The sequence below is a fragment of the Octopus sinensis genome, linkage group LG10 (genome assembly GCF_006345805.1).
Source record: "Octopus sinensis linkage group LG10, ASM634580v1, whole genome shotgun sequence".
NCBI classification, from domain to species: Eukaryota; Metazoa; Mollusca; class Cephalopoda; order Octopoda; family Octopodidae; genus Octopus; species Octopus sinensis.
In genome coordinates, this window is record NC_043006.1 from 28315536 (window position 1) to 28332355 (window position 16820).

The 16820-nt window shown below is 37.6% G+C and overlaps 1 protein-coding gene across 4 annotated transcripts in view; it reads left to right on the top strand.

The window, feature by feature from the left end:
• LOC115216747 (FGGY carbohydrate kinase domain-containing protein) overlaps positions 1-16467 on the top strand; it is an 81154-nt gene extending 64687 nt beyond the window's left edge. For all 4 annotated transcript variants that reach the window (XM_036506456.1, XM_036506454.1, XM_029786298.2 and 1 more), the window contains exons 11-16: positions 3646-3802; positions 6106-6180; positions 7490-7610; positions 13029-13123; positions 15143-15204; positions 16372-16467. In XM_036506456.1, the coding sequence (XP_036362349.1) occupies positions 3646-3802; positions 6106-6180; positions 7490-7610; positions 13029-13123; positions 15143-15204; positions 16372-16450 (589 nt within the window). In that variant the 3' untranslated portion in view covers positions 16451-16467. The remainder of the gene's footprint in view (positions 1-3645; positions 3803-6105; positions 6181-7489; positions 7611-13028; positions 13124-15142; positions 15205-16371) is intronic.
• Positions 16468-16820: the final 353 nt, after the last annotated feature.

The following is a 16820-nucleotide window of genomic DNA, read 5'->3' on the forward strand; positions in this document are numbered from 1 at the left end:
TTGGTGTTCTGTATAAGACTGACAAGTTAACTTGAGTTTTTAACCCTCGGCGATGGAGTAATGGGTCACTGAGGAAGATTAATCAAATCTGAAACCATTGATAATATGATTCCATCTTGCTTGCCGTAGCGAGCTTGTCTCTTTTGTCAGTTGTACTCTCACGTGGCTAAGAATTGTCTTGACTCGTATTTCTAGCAATGTTGGTGCTGACTAGAACATTCGGTTACTTTAGTGACGAGTAGTTGCCTTTCGGTTGTAAATGGCGAATAGTCAATAATGTAGGTAGGTAGGTAGGTAGGTAGGTAGGTAGGTAGGTAGGTAGGTAGGTAGGTAGGTAGGTAGGTAGGTAGGTAGGTAGGAGGTAGGTAGGTAGGTAGGTAGGTAGGTAGGTAGGTAGGTAGGTAGGTAGGTAGGTAGGTAGGTAGGTAGGTAGGTAGGTAGGTAGGTAGGTAGGTAGGTAGGTAGGTAGGTAGGTAGGTAGGTAGGTAGGTAGGTAGTAGGTAGGTAGGTAGGTAGGTAGGTAGGTAGGTAGGTAGGTAGGTAGGTAGGTAGGTAGGTAGTAGGTAGGTAGGTAGGTAGGTAGGTAGGTAGGTAGGTGGTAGGTAGGTAGGTAGGTAGGTAGGTAGGTAGGTAGGTAGGTAGGTAGGTAGGTAGGTAGGTAGGTAGGTAGGTAGGTAGGTAGGTAGGTAGGTAGGTAGGTAGGTAGGTAGGTAGGTAGGTAGGTAGGTAGGTAGGTAGGTAGGTAGGTAGGTAGGGGTGTGTGTGTGTGTGTGTGTGTGTGTGTGTGTGGTGTGTGTGTGTGTGTGTATGTATGTATGTATGTAGTATGTATGTATGTATGTATGTATGTATGTATGTATGTATGTATGTTGTATGTATGTACGTACGTACGTAGTACGTACGTATGTATGTACGTATGTATGTATGTACGTACGTATGTATCTTTAGCTGGGCTAAAAAGTCACATTCGATCACAGCACTAGTAACAGTTAAGCTTCGTGCAATGGCCATACTCGATAACGAGGGGGCAGCCATAAATATATGTACGTACGTATGTACGTATGTATGTATGTACGTACGTATGTATGTACGTACGTATGTATGTATGTATGTACGTATGTATGTACGTATGTATGTACGTGCGTGCGAGCGAGCGTGCGTACGTATTTGTTCTCCACCACCGCTTGACAACCGGTGCTGGTGTGTTTACGACCCCGTAACATTAGCGGTTCGGTCAAAGAGAAGGATAGAATAAGTTCTAGGCTTTAAGAAATAAGTCCTAAGGTGAATTTGTTCAACTAAAACCCTTCAAGGCGGTACCCCAGCATGGCCGCAGCCATGTAGAAACAAAAGTGCATTTTGCACCACAAAAGCCAATATGAAAGTTTCTCTCATAAAGTTTGTTTTTATAGAACACCCACATTTAAGTGGGGGATAAATACTACCTCACAGAACATTTAATCCAGTTACAGGCAACCTGTGGCCTGCACGACTTTGTGAATGACCAGCATAATGAAAAATTATCATGAATCTTTTTAATGCGAGCAATGAGATTGCTAGATTGATGAACCATGTGTCATATGGTTCACTTCTCAAAAAAAGGTTGCCCATGCCTGCTCCAACCAGTCACTCAACCCACTAAAAATACAGCCAAATCTCCATTCACTGACCTCTACTATCCTAACAAGAAAAGGACTTATTGGACAATGTAGGGATCTTTTCGATTTGAATGGCAGTTTTTAACATAATTTCTAGGTAACTAAAAAATTTTAAACTTCGTATACTAGTAGAATGTGTTTATAAAACATCATTTTCTCTTGGCTTTCTTGAGAAAATTCTGTAGTTTATAACATATTTCGTCTTTAATTTCTTGCATTTCGGCAATTTCAACCAATCAATGACTGTCTATTGAGGTGAAAGCATTCTGTGCCCTATGAATATGTCCCTCATTTAAGAAACGGGATAGGGCAATCCCAGACTCCGAATCAGTGTGTGACTTGGGAAGCCCCAAGAATAATTATGCAACATTACATGTGCATATTACCAAGTTGGTAATACTGTGTAGGGGAGTAGCTGGATGGATTCTGAGATCATTCAGAACCAGGAAAAGGGATACCATGCTATTCCTGTGGAGAACAATTTTTGTTCTCAGTTGTCTGAATTACATCTCCCAATCGTGGTCACTGCAGAGCGTCAAGCTGATGGCAAAACTTGAGGCAAGCCAACACCACTATACTAAGAAGATTCTTTTCTACTCTAGGCACAAGGCTCAAAATTTTGGGGGAGGGGTCCAGCCAATTAGATCAATCCCTGTATGCAACTGGTACTTAATTTACCGACCCGGAAAGGATGAAAGGCAAAGTCAATCTCAGTGGAATTTGAACTCAGAACATAAAGACAGACAAAATACTGCTAAGCATTTCGCCCGGCATGCTAATGTTTCTACCAGCTCGCCGCCTTAACTATACTAAGAAGATTGAGCAACAGATGAGTTACTGGGAGAGGCTAAGAGAACTGAAGCTCTACCCCTTTGAGAGAGGGTATGAAAGATATACAATGATATACAAATGGAAGATTTTGGAAGATCTAGTTCCCAAATTTGAAACTGAAAGCTATATCAACTGGACAGTACTGACTGATACCAAAAATCCTGTTTTCTCCATCTAGGATTAGGACACCATACTGTAACAGCTTGGGTTTCAAAGGTTCACAACTATTCAATATTCTACTAAACAGACTCAGAGATTTGTGAGGTATAAATGCGAAGGTCTTTAAAGAATGCCTGAGATACCAGATAAGCCCACATGGCAGCAGGAGACACAAAGGAGAGTAGCTCTGCCCAACTTGCTACTTCACCTGAAACAATACAGGAAATAAATCTAATCACATTGAAAGGTGGTGCCCCAAAATGTCCTCAGTTTCTGGCTGAAACTAATAAAACAATAACTGTTTTCCAATTGTATGTAAATATTTTTGAGATGAAGTGGTTTAAGCCACATGTGTTGTACATGTGAATTTAACCATTAAAGAGAGAGAATCCCCTCTCGGTAACTTTTGTGTGTGAGTTGTTGTTCATATCTCCATGGGCTTTACCTAGCACCAAACAATTCAATGAAGTAAAACACGATCCCATAGTCTGCTGACTTTTTGAATATTGCCGGACCATCCTGTCCATGCGAACATAGAAAACAAACTCAAAATTATCATGACTATGATATGGTATCAAAACTGAAAAAGAATATAATTTTCTTTCATAAACAAAAAAATCTCAAATTTTGTGGAGAAGGAACAACCGATTATATGACTTTAGTAATTGACTAGCATTTTATTTTATCAACAACCCTCATAAGGATGAATGACAAAGTTGTCCTTGTCAAAATTTCAACTCAGAATGTAAAGAGCCCGAAAAATACCACAAATACCACAAATTATTTTGTGGCACTAAATCGATTTTGAGAATCCACTTGGTGAAAAAATGAGAAACATGCAAAAGTGAAAAATGTAAAACAGAAATGATGTAAGAAATAGAAACTTAAGGCAGACCAATACATCAAGCAACAGGAAAGGGGATAGTGAATTTATTAGTAGGAGAGGGAAAAGGGTAAGTTGGTGATGATGATAATAATGTTTTTATTCTTTTTGTAGATCAGTGCATTCTTTCAGCATTCTAAATGAAGCACTTGAAGATTTAAGACAGCAAAATAAACTATCATCTGTAGCTTTGCTCACATTGAAGTTACATATGTGGCCAGATTTCCATGGTAATCGTTCACCACTTGCAGATCCTACACTACGAGGAATGGTATGTTTTATTCTTTTACACGTTTCAGCCTTAAGGCTGTGGCCATGCTGGAGCACTGCCAGTGAATACATTTTTAGTATTTTTTTTTTGTGTGATAACCACTTGAAAGTGGTTTTATAACTATACAAGTGAAGTTGTACTGTTAGTAAAGACACTTAATTCTCAATGAGCTAGTGAATCAATCAGAAGGGGAAAGATACATTAATCCAGAGCATGAAGAGAGAAGGAGGAGTTTGCTTCTATTTGCTGGGCACTCCTTTAAAAGAAAAAAAAAAAGGGAAGCTCTACATCCTTGAAATTTGAATGAGCACCCTCCATCCTGGAGTCACAAAGTAGTTTTGTTCTACCTTGTCAAATTTCTCTTGGAGGCCCTGTTAACAAGCAGGGTTGTGTGGTAGAGAAGTTCATTTCCAAACCATGTGATTTCAGGTTCAGTCCCACAGTATCACGCCTTTGGAAATTGTCTTCTACTATAGCCGTGTGCTATATATATTCATATATGTATGCATGTGTGTGTGTGTGTGTGTGTGTGTGTGTGCGTGCATGTATGTCTTTGTTTTGACATTGTGTGATAGATGTAAAAGAGCACAACTGTCATACCAGTGAGCTTGTTCATTCCCAGCCACGGAAATATATTACCTTGCTTGGAAGCAGGTGAGAGTCGGTGATAGGCAGAGGTGACTTAAATAAAAGGGCTATGTCCCTTTGTCTAGTTTGAATTCTGTATGGCAAAAAAAAACTGAAAGAAATCCCCAGCAAAAACACAAGCATATCTATAAACACACATAAAATCATACATGCATGCTTGCATGTGTATGTGTGTGTGTATATATTCTTTTATTCTTTTACTTGTTTCAATCATTTGACTATGGCCATGCTGGAGCACCGGCTTTTAGTTGAACAAATTGACCCCAGGATTTATTTCTTAAGCCTAGTACTTATTTCATTGGTCTGTTTTGCTGAACTGCTAAGTTACAGGGATGTAAACAGACCAACATAGGTTGTCAAACTGTGATGGAAGGACACAAAAACACACACACACACACACGCACATGCACACTCACGCACGCACACACACACACACACACACACAGAGGTTGGGTAACCATGTATCTCCTTTATGGCAGCACACCTGTTTCTGTCCGTATTCCTGATCTCTCTCTCTCTCTCGCTAGGTAACCTTGTACCTCCTCTACAGCAAGACACCTGTTTCTATCTCCTGTTTTGCTATAACCTTTCATCATCTGACACAAAATCACCTCTTCCAATGACCCTTCCTCTCTCAAAGGATTTTTGTCTTGCAAGTTACTTGGTGACCATGTCAGTGCAGGTGCCACATAAAAAGCATCCAGTCCACACTGTAAAGTGGTTGGCATTTGGAAGGGCATCTAGCTGTAAAAACCTTGCCAAAACTGACCGCACCTGTGCTTGTGTCACACAAAAAGCATTCAGTCCATTCTGCTGGCTGGTTGTGTTAGGTAGGGCATCCAGTTGTAAAAATCCTGCCAAAACAGATACAGTAGTCTGGTGCAGGCTTCTGCCTAGCCGGCTTCTGTCAAACCATTCCACCCATGCCAGCATGGGAGGTAGACGTTAAACAATTATATATATATATATATATACATGACAGCTTTCTTTCAATTTCCATCTACCAAATCCACTCATAAGGCTTTGGTCAGCTCGAGGCTATAGTAGAAGACACTTGCCCAAGGTGCCATGCATTGGGATGGGACCTGGAACCATGTGGTTGGGAAGCAAGCTTCTTATTTCTTTATTGCCCACATGGGGCTAAACACAGAGGGGATAAATAAGGACAGACAAAGGGATTAAGTCGATTACATCAACCCCAGTGTGTAACTGGTACTTAATTTATCAACCTCAAAAGGATGAAAGGCAAAGTCGACCTCGGCAGAATTTGAACTCAGAACGTAGCAGCAGATGAAATACCGCTAGGCATTTCACCCGGCATACTAATGTTTCTGCCAGCTCACCGCAAGATGTGACTGTCAAGTCTGGAGATGTGTATTATTATTTGTTTTTTTTTTTTACATATATATACATGCATGCTTACATACATACATACATACATACATACATGCTCACGCACGCACACACACACACACATACACACGCTCACACATACACATATTTGTCAACACCTGTTGAGAGCAACATTTGTTATATATTGTAGATTCAAGCGTATATATATAGTTGAACATCAGCAATGTAACATCAATGCAGGGTCAGTTAAAATATTCTAACTATGAGGTATTCACATTGAAATTTTGTCGTTGTATTTACAGATTTCTGGATTGAGGCTGTCATCTTCTCAGAAAGAATTGTGTTTGCATTATTTAGCTACAGTACAAGCCCTTGCTGTGAGTATTCTGCTAATTATATGATCTTTGTTATGACTGACAAATTTTAAGCCTACAATTATGATTGTGATAAAAGGAATAAATCATTTTTCTGTTAAAATATTCAACATGTCATGGAAGATCCTCTACTGAATCTTGCTTCAGATATTAAACATTGCTTCTTTTCACAAAAAAAATTATGTATTATATATTAAGAATATTGTTTGTACTTTTTATTGTTGACTAGTGCATGCATATACAGCTGTGTGCGTGTGCACATACACGCGAGTACTGTCCAAATCTCCGACCAATCACATACGGCTAGCTGGCATTCAATTGGTGTATCAAGTTTCGGGCATTTTGATTGGGTTTTTGATAGAAAATTCACAAAAAAGTCACTTCTATTGATTTTTTAATGGCTTTGCAGGGTGACTGGGGAAATGTAAAGATGTGCACGACCACCCTTGGACGGTTTTGAATGACCATAGAAAGTGTGAGCCCTCTAACTGAAAAATTATGGATTTGTATAAAGGAAACACGCACACACATACAGACATTTTTGCCGTTTATATATATAGAGATACAATCACTGATTCCCTTAGATATACTATGAGGGTGGGTGTTGGAAAGAACTGTAACTGAAATCCATAGAACATCTCACTTTCTAAATAACTTTTCTGAGTTCAAATGCTGATGTTGTCCATTTTACTTTGCATCAATTTGGTATTAGTTTATCTTGGATTATATTACCCAGTGTGTTTTTCCTTCTTTTTTAAAGTGCAATTTACTAGAAATTTAGCTAGTATTTCCAGCAGATCAAGGACACATAGAATAAATACCAGTAGTCTTTTTTCTTAATTATTTCTTAATGCCATAATATAACTGTTTGTCCATCTTTTATCTTTAGATGTGTGTGTTTGTGTGTGTGTGTGTGTGTATATGTACTAACACCACCTGAGCTGTGCTAACATTTATCTGTATCCCATCTTACCAATATGTCCTGTAAATTACCCGTTCAACATAGGAAGATGTGGCCATCAGCAAGAACGTCAGGCCATCATTGAAAACTACCCCTTGAAGTCTTATGTAACCTATGTCAGCTTGGAAAGGAGCAGACATAAAAACAATTATGATGATGATGATTAATAATAAGAAAGTTTGATATTTTACTAAATCCTATTTTCATGTTTCAAAATTAATTAAAGCCCATAGGAAATGTATTTTGTTGTAAATATAGCCATGAAAGGGTTAAGATACTTTCTACACACAAATCTCTTATTTCAAAAATAACTCTCACTGAAATCTTATTGCTTGGATTTTTGTTTTTCAGTATGGCACCAAACACATCATCCAAGAACTTGAAAAATATGGGCACAATATCAATGTGGTGCATATGTGTGGAGGTCTGAGGAATAATTCCTTGCTAGTGCAAACCTTTGCAGATGTTGTTGGTAAGTTTGCACACCACATTTGGCACCTCTTATGTCCAATTTTTCTCTCAACACATTTGTACTTTATCGTGTATGCATGCTGACATTGCACATCTAGCAGGGCATGCTAGCTTCATTTCTTTCCAGTCTTCACATATCATCTGCATTTACAACCATGTAGCATTAGGGTTCATAAACAAGCATGCCCTTCATTTCAAGAGATAAGCCTTTTGTTACCAAGAAAGTTAATTGCTCTCTGAACTTTCTCCAGCCAGTTCTTACTCTAGCAACTATACTCTCAGTATGTCCTCCTCCACTACTAATTACATCTCCTAGGTAACAGAAACTATCTGCTACCTCTGGGGATCTTCCTGGGCTTTCCAGAAAACCTATTTCCTATGCACTGTAAATGTTTATTTCACCTACACATCTGCCACAAACTAAGTCTGCATTCTCTGTTAATCTTCCTCTGATTCCACTGCACTTCTTAAGTGTCCACCGTTTGCACTGAGTACACTGTATGGAATTTATACCATTCCTCTTCCACATATCAGACTTTTATTTGAATGGATTAGCATACTGTCTGTTTTCCTGCAAACTGGAACTTTTTTTATCTTTGCTAAGTTAACATTAAGACCCTTTGATGACAGGTTTTGCTTCGACACATGGAATTTTAGTTCTAATTCTGCTACAGCTTCAGGTGTAAGATCAAGATCATCATCATGGAAGAGTTCTTATGGGAAGCCAATCTTAAATTCCTTTGGTATGGCCTGGGGGACAATGATAAATAGGAGGGAACTGATAATCAAAACCCTGATGAACTACCTGCACACTAAATTCATCACTGAACTCATTGCTACTTTCACTTTACTGACAGCATCCCTGTACATGGCTTGAATGGCCCTCAAAAGCCATTCATCTACTCTTAGTTTCTGCAGGAGCCCTGTCAAAGGTTTTTCTCCAAGTCAACAAATGCCAAGTACAGTGGTTTATTTTTAATTAAATACTTCTAAAGTTGCTTTATAATAGGTAAAAGCACCAACCGATTGTGACCGTTTGTCAACCTGCTCTGGCCCCTGTGCCGGTGGCATGTAAAAAACACCCACTAAACTCACAGAGTGGTTGGCGTTAGGAAGAGCATCCAGCTGTAGAAACACTGCCAAATCAGACTGGAGCCTGGTGCAGCCTCCATGGCTTACCAGACCCTGGTCAAACTGTCCAACCCATGCTAGCATGGAAAACGGACGTTAAATGATGATCATTGTGATAATGAAAGCATTAATGGCACTTCCTCCTGACATGAATCCAAACTGCATCTCATCTACATTACTATTTTTTGTAATTGAACTATGACTCTTTCTGTGACTTTGATGAACTGGTCCAGCAATTTGATACATCTGTAATTACTACTCTGTAAGGCATCTCCTTTACCTTTTTAAAGGCATCTCCTTTACCTCCGATGCTGCTATATCAGTTGCTGAGTATAATACTTTCCTGTATTATGTGATTGACTTTATGGATGACTAGGTTGTATCCCACTCTGCTAGATATTTGAAGTATCTTAGCAGTGATTCGTGATGGACTAAGGGCTTTCCCTTTCTTTATATCCTTAACTGTAACTGTCTATCACACTGGTGTCAATAAGAATGGCTGGGTCCTCTCCTGGGTTCATAGTAGGAAGACTGTCTTTCTTCCATTTATTTTTCACTTTGGCAAATGATGATAGTGATGATGATGATGGTGGTGGTGGTGGTGGCATTGTGGCAGCTGAAGCAATGATGACAACAACAATGATGTATCCCTCATATAAAGAATGAGCTGATTTCTAGCAAAGTGACAAAGTTCTGTCACCCAGTGTTACCAATTTAGCATATTTTATGCTAGATCTAACAGTTTTTTTCAGCATTTAGCAGGGGAAATAGCAAGCTTAAAATTTTCTTTAGCATTTTTTAGCAATTTATTCTGATCATGACATTTCCAACATAGTTACCCCCTTTTTCTTCTTTTTACTCCTTTTCTACTTTCGTTAAAGTATCTTACAGCCAAATTTTAGTACTATTGGCTATTGTTGAATTTTTCTTTCACTTACATGAAACTTCAAATGAAAGTTATCCAAAGGAAATTTATCAAGTCATGAACTTTTCCAGCTCCCTCCCCACCACTTGGATACAGAGCGCTGCTTGGGGGGGGGGGAGATAATTCATGTCAGCACCTGAACTCACTACACAATAATGTAAATATGTTACAAAGAATGAAGGCATGGAAATTCGTCCTAACAGTGCTTTATTCTGTAGTGATGAGTTTTTATCATGATAAGTTGACTGATTTACTTTCAGTTTGACTGTTTGAAAATAGGCCTGTGTTTTTTCATGCTAGCATAAGAATTGTTCACGACAAAATGAAAGAATTGTTAACAGCAAATGAAAGAATTGTTAGCTGCAAACTGATAAGTTGTATTTTCAATTTTATATTTTTATTAATCATTCAATTTATTTCTTGCTTCCCACTACATTATAATGAGCAAAGAAAAAACAAAGTTGTACCAGTAAGAATTCCGAAAGGAATGGCTTAAGATGCCAGCATTTACTAAGTGGTTGTGTGAAGTCCCTAGTGACCAATCTAAAGCACATTGCAGAGATTGTAGATGGAATATGTTGGCAAAATATTCTCTTTTAGTAAGCCACTGTGAAGGAAAGAAACATAAGGCATCAACTCCACAGCAAATGATTCCTCTTACCAATTTTATTAAAGCCAAAAATGATAAGACATCTATGCTTGAAGCAAATTTAGCAATGTTTATTTGTTGCCATTCATCATTTGATAGCTGTGATCGCTTAATAGAGTTATGTAAGAATTATATGTCTGATAGTGATATTATGTCCAAAGTGAAGTTGCATCATACAAAATGTGCAAATATTGTGAGAAATGTTGTAGCTCCATATTTTGATGGAGATTTGATTTCTGATATAAGAGATAGAAAATTTAGCCTTTTATTAGATGAATCCAAATGATATATTGATAAACAAGTTGTTAGGAATTGTCATCATATGTTACAGTGACACTCACAAAGAAGTGATACATACATATCTCAATATGTGATGCAAATGGCATTGTAGGTGCCTTAAAAATTGAATTAGCGAAAAAGAAATTAGATATAAAAAATTTACTGGGTATAGGAACTGACAATGCTAGAGTAATGACAGGAGTCAACAATGGTGTTTTCCAGAAATAACTTGTGCTGAATGCTTGCCCATTAATTTAGAATTTTTAGTATCCGAAACCTATAAATGGTTCTCTCATTCTTCAACAAGACAAAGTGCCTACAAACAACTTTACCTTGCTATCAATGATAAAGAGCCTTTGAAGATTGTGAATTCTTGTACAACTAGGTGGCTGTCAACAGAATCAGCTGTAAATAGAATTTTAAGCCAATGATTTGAATTGCAAACTCACTTCCAAACTACAACTGCAAAAGAAAAATGCTTTACAGCACAAATGTTACTTGAAATGCCTTGTGATTCTAGGAATGAACTTTACCTTTTATTTGTGCATCCAATTTTAAAACATGTTCAGAAAGTGAATAAACTGTTTGAATCAAACACTGTCGACAAAACAAAATTACTTGAAGATCTTTCAAATTTGATCAAATCTGTTGCTAATATGATAGTGTTGCCAACATGTAGAATTGATCTTCTTGATCCTGATGCTTCTATTGAAAAATTTCTGGATCCTAAACCAAATTTAGGCTACAGGTTTGAGAGAAAGATTATCAAGAAGACTAACAGCCACTGAAGAAAATAATATTCACAAAAGAGCACAACAAAGGCAGAGTAAAAATTACTCTGCCTTTATAAAGAGCTCAAGCACCATTTGCCAGAAAATATTAATATACTGAGAAATATCAAATGTTTTTCAGTAGAGAATATTTTGCAGCATTTCAAAGAGCCAATTTTACCTGTCTTAGAAGTAATGCATTTAAATGAAGAAAAAATTGCTTCAATTGAAATTCAGTTTAATAACATTCATTTAGTTAAATGGACAAATACATCTAATACTGAGGCATTCTGGCTGGAAGTCTTGGAATATAAAGATGCTACTGGAGGAAATCCTTTTAGAGATGTTGCAAATTTTGCCATTAATCTACTGACATTGCCAAACTCAACTGCAGAAGTTGAATGGTTGTTCAGTAGTATGGGTGTAATCAAATCAAAATTGAAAAACAAAATGTATCTTCCATAGGAAGATCAATACTGTCTATAAGATATGGCAAATCTTTGAAAAATTTTGATATTCCAAAACACATAATTAACAAGATTGGGACCTTGAATGTATACAGAAGTCAAGACCTAGGCACTGCAGTTGAAAGTGATCAAATCAGCGAAATTCAAGAAATTATTTCTCAATGCTGAATATAATTAAAGAAAGTAAATAAAAATTAAGCATTAGCATTTTTTTGGTATTTTTCTACTGAAATTTAGCATAAAATTGTGATTTTAAGTTGGCAATACTGCTGTCACCAGAGAGTTAACCACCATGAAGGCAATGGCAAGTGATCAAGACCTTTGGCAATATACTATGTTTGAGAAGACCTGCCAAGCCAAGTGAGATCGTAGCTGTGGCCAATGCCAGTGTCATGTAACTGGCTCTTTAAAAGCACCGTTCAAACATTGGGTGATATGCTGTCCTTGTGAAGACCTTTCGGGCCAAGTGAAATCACAATCATGGCTAAAGTCAGTGCCATCTAATTGGCACCCATGCTGGTGACACATAAAAAGCACCATTCAAGTGTTGGGTCTCATGGAGGCAGGTGACAGACCTTTGGCGATATACCATGCAGTGTAGACCTGTCATGCCAAGTGAGACCATAGTTGTGGCCAGTGGTACGTAAAAACCACCCACTACACTTTTGGAATGGTTGGCATTAGGAAGGGCATCCAGCCGTAGAAGCCATGCCAAATCAGATTGGAACCTGGTGCATCTCCCCGGCTTACCAGTTTTCAGTTAAACTGTCCAACCCTTGCCAGCATGGAAAACGGATGTTAAATGATGATGATGATGACAACATTGAACTGTTACTAGTGAACTTTCTTTGGCTGAAAATGCCAGCCTTTCATGATTACTGCTTAAGACATTCACTAACATAACCTAATAGTTTGTATGCATGTGTGTTAGCTATCACTTTATCATTGTTTCAAGGCAGCCAAGGAAGAATGGTTATTAGAAACTAGGAATTCTTATTCAACACAATTAATTACCAAGTGTTACAATTTCAAGAACTAACAGTTTATCGAATTTTCTGAAACAAAGCAAAGAATTATTAAAATACATTCTTCTGACTGATACTAACAGTTCTTTGAGAAAAAGATGTTCATTAAAATAATATGAATTATTTGTAATGTTCTTAAGTCTTTGACAGTAACATGTATCTTTTTTGTGCAGGAATACCATTTGTTCTTCCTGATATGGATGAATCAGTGTTGCTAGGAGCAGCTATTCTTGGTGCATTTGCCAGTGGAAATTACTCTAGCATTCAGGTTAGTGACCAAGTAGTTTGTTAAAAATCTACTTATAGATTGTTGTCATTTGAAGCCATACTGATGTGTGATTATTCTTGAATATTTATATGCTTCTGTAACTTATGTACCCTGATGAAATACAGATCTTTCACCAGTTCCGGAGTCACTTATCTGTCTTAACATATATTGAAATATTTTGTCAAAAAAAGAAAAGAAATGTTCCTATTTGCTATATTTAGTAACTAGCACCCATGCTGGTGATACATAAAAAATACCCATTACACTCTTGGAGTGGTTAGTGTTAGGAAGTGCATTCAGCCAAAACCATGCCAAATCAGACTGGAACCTAGTGCAGCTCTCCAGTCAAATTGTCTAGCCCATGCTAACATGGAAAGCAGATGCTAAATGATGATGATGATGATAATTCTCAATCACTAATCTTAGGGAAGTTTCAAAAAATCAATTGGAAGAGGAATTTACATGAAGATGAAAATGAAATCCCATCATGAACTGCACCACATGTTCTGAAGTCTAAGAATACATATCGGGGATTAGTCTCCAATATGTAACACATGCTGGAGGTTAGCCACATTATGATATATGTGAGAGGATGGTCTCTGTAATGCATGTAAGAAGTTGGTCTCTTTCTACAATACAAGTGGGAAATTGGTCTGTGTGGCTCAGTAGTTAGATCATCAGGCTCACAACCATAAGGTAGTGAGTTTGATTCCTGGACTGGGCTGCATGTTGTGTTCTTGAGCAAGACTTTATTTCATGTTGCTCCAGTTCACTCAGCTGTAGAAATGAGTTGCGGTGCCACTGGTGCCAAGCTGTATTGACCTTTGCCTTTCCCTTGGATAACCTCAGTGGTGTGGAGAGGGGAGGCTGGTATGCATGGGTGACTGCTGGTCTTCTATAAAAACAACTTTGCTCAAACTTGTGCCTCAATAGGAACTTTCTAAGTGCAGTCCTATGGTCATTCATGGCCAAAAGAGGTCTTTACCCTAATACATGTGGGCAATTAGTTTGTCTATAATACATGTGGGAGATTAGTTTCCTTGATATATATATGTGGGAAGTTGGTCTCTATAATATGTGAGACAGTGATCTCTCTATAATACATACACATGTAAGAGGCTGGTTTTTATTGTACATGCGGAAGGTTTGTCTTACTACAATACATGTAGGAGGTTCGTTTCTGTAATACACACAAAAGGTTGGTCTTGCTAGTTATACTGATCAGCAGATGAAGTGTTTGGAAGAAGAAAGAAGAAACTCAAAGACAGTGAGGGAATAAAAAGGAGGAGGAGGAGGAGGTAGAAAAGAAGACTGCTGCTCCTGCTGAAGGTGGTGTTGTGTTAAAATAGTAAATCTCTTTTAGAAACTAGATGAAAAGAAAAAAAATCTTTTATCATTTTTCTTGACCAGTTTAACTAGTTTGTATACACTATATACTACCAATATGTGGAGGCACAATGGCCCAGTGGTTAGGGCAGTGGACTCGTGGTTTCAATTCCCAGACCGAGCGTTGTGAGAATTTATTGAGCGAAAACACCTAAAGCTCCACAAGGCTCCGGCAGGGGGTGGTGGCGATCCCTGCTGTACTCTTTCGCCACAACTTTCTCTCACTCTTGTATAACACTCGTCATTTGAAGGCTAAAACAATGCGAAGTACATTGTGACCAGCGATGTGTAGCAACATCTGATAGCCTGGTCGGTCATGGTGATCACGGTGATATACTACCAATATATCCATGGATAGAAGATGGGTATTGTTCCTCTGACTAAGTTTCAAGACCAGCAACTAGTCTCATCAATCTCATTTTTTTCTGTCCATAGAAAGACAAAAACCCGTGGTGTAACTATTTAGTTTACTTTTGACACTGAGGCTAAAATTATTTGCATAGTATAAAAAAGTAAAGCTTACATTTTGTTTTAAATTATTAATAGTTATTTTTTGTCAGAAAATAAACATTTATAATAATATGAGTCATCGATTTGACTTCATAACCAATTTAACTTTTATTTCAATAACAGGAAGCTATGGAAGCAATGGGTGGAGAAGGCTCTGTTGTCATGCCAAATAAACAGGACTTCAGGTAATTTTTATAAAATTTATACATCTTTATATATAAAAGAGAGGTTGTGTGTCTGTCTCCTACGATTTAGATTCCTAACTACTCCCACATTTTGTGGTGCAGTTTAACCAAAACCGGGTATCTTATAGTTGTGATCCATATCGAGCCCTTCTGGGTATTAGCACGCGTCTACGATAAGTCTATGATTTAAAAAAAATTTACCATCATTTTTTTCCATTTTAATGCATTTTTTCGCTATTATATCAGGGAAGTAACTCTCTAAAAATGTCTACGATGAGTCAACGATTTAAAAAAGAATTTACCATCATTTTTTTCCATTTTTTTGCTATAACTCTCTAAAAATGCTTATATAGTTATTTCCCTTACAAACCCGAGCAACGCCGGGTGATACTGCTAGTTAATAAAATAAATAAAATAAAAATTCCCAGCTATACAGACACTGAACCTCCTGAAAACTGTGAAGAGGTATATTCTGCTTACCTCCATCTATGTCATTAATATTCACTTAAGTGATAGAATGAAGGAGAGGTAGAGTGACAGACTCCCATAACTTTGGTTTTCTCCCTCTGGCTTCATGCTTTTGCTTGATGGGGCTAGGATCATTCCAAGTTAGTGGTCCCAGAGGTGTCCCCATGCATAGAGCCGACCAGTTCCACCAGAGCTCACCATCACTGGTGGTTTTGTGCCAGTCCTTCTGCATCCTCCAAAGTGACATTTAACCTCATGTCCAGCCAGCTGCTGCACTGAATGAGAGTAAAGCCTTAGTAAGATGATCTAGTGGGAGATGTAGGACATGTCCATACCATCACATGCAACAGATGACTATGAGGTAGGAGGCTGTGGGCTGATGTGTGTGTACACGCAGTTCTTTATTGGGAATGTGATGGCTCAGTTCTTTGTTGGCACCATGGTGGTTCCATCTAATGTTCTCAATAGTTCTCTGGGCTCTGCTATCAAAACCATTGATTCTCTTTGTCAGAGTCTTCAAGAGGGCCACATTTTTGCTCCATAGAGACCAATGCATTGTAGACTCATTTATCACCACTACTCAGGCCCCTGATTGAATATAGTGAAATTGTTATTGTTTAGCTGCTTGTCAAAGGCATATATACATTAAGTATGATACATAGATGGTTATATTAATTTGCTAATGTTTCTGTGTTTCAGTTACCATGAAAAGAAGTACAGAGTATTTCTCCAGATGTTAGATGATCAGAAAGCTTACCAAACCATAATGGAATCATAGAAAGAATATCCTAGATACAAATATCTCTTACAATTTATAACAATTGTTCCAGGAATATTGAATTTCCAACCATTGATTTCTTTCACAAAATTTATATCATGGCTGATGGAAATTATTTTCAGATCCTAAATGAATAAGTAATTAGTGCTTTAATATTATCATAATTAAATGTCAAAGAGTATACATCATAACTGATGGAAACTATTTTCAGATCCTAAATGAATAGGTAATTAGTGATTCAATATAATCATGATTAAGATTTTGAAAATTTAATAAAAATGGATATTTTTTTAAAAACTTTGAGTGCTCAATGTTTTTTGGTAAAGAAGTAATATATAAATACTGGCATTTTCAGATTGAAAGAGTTTCA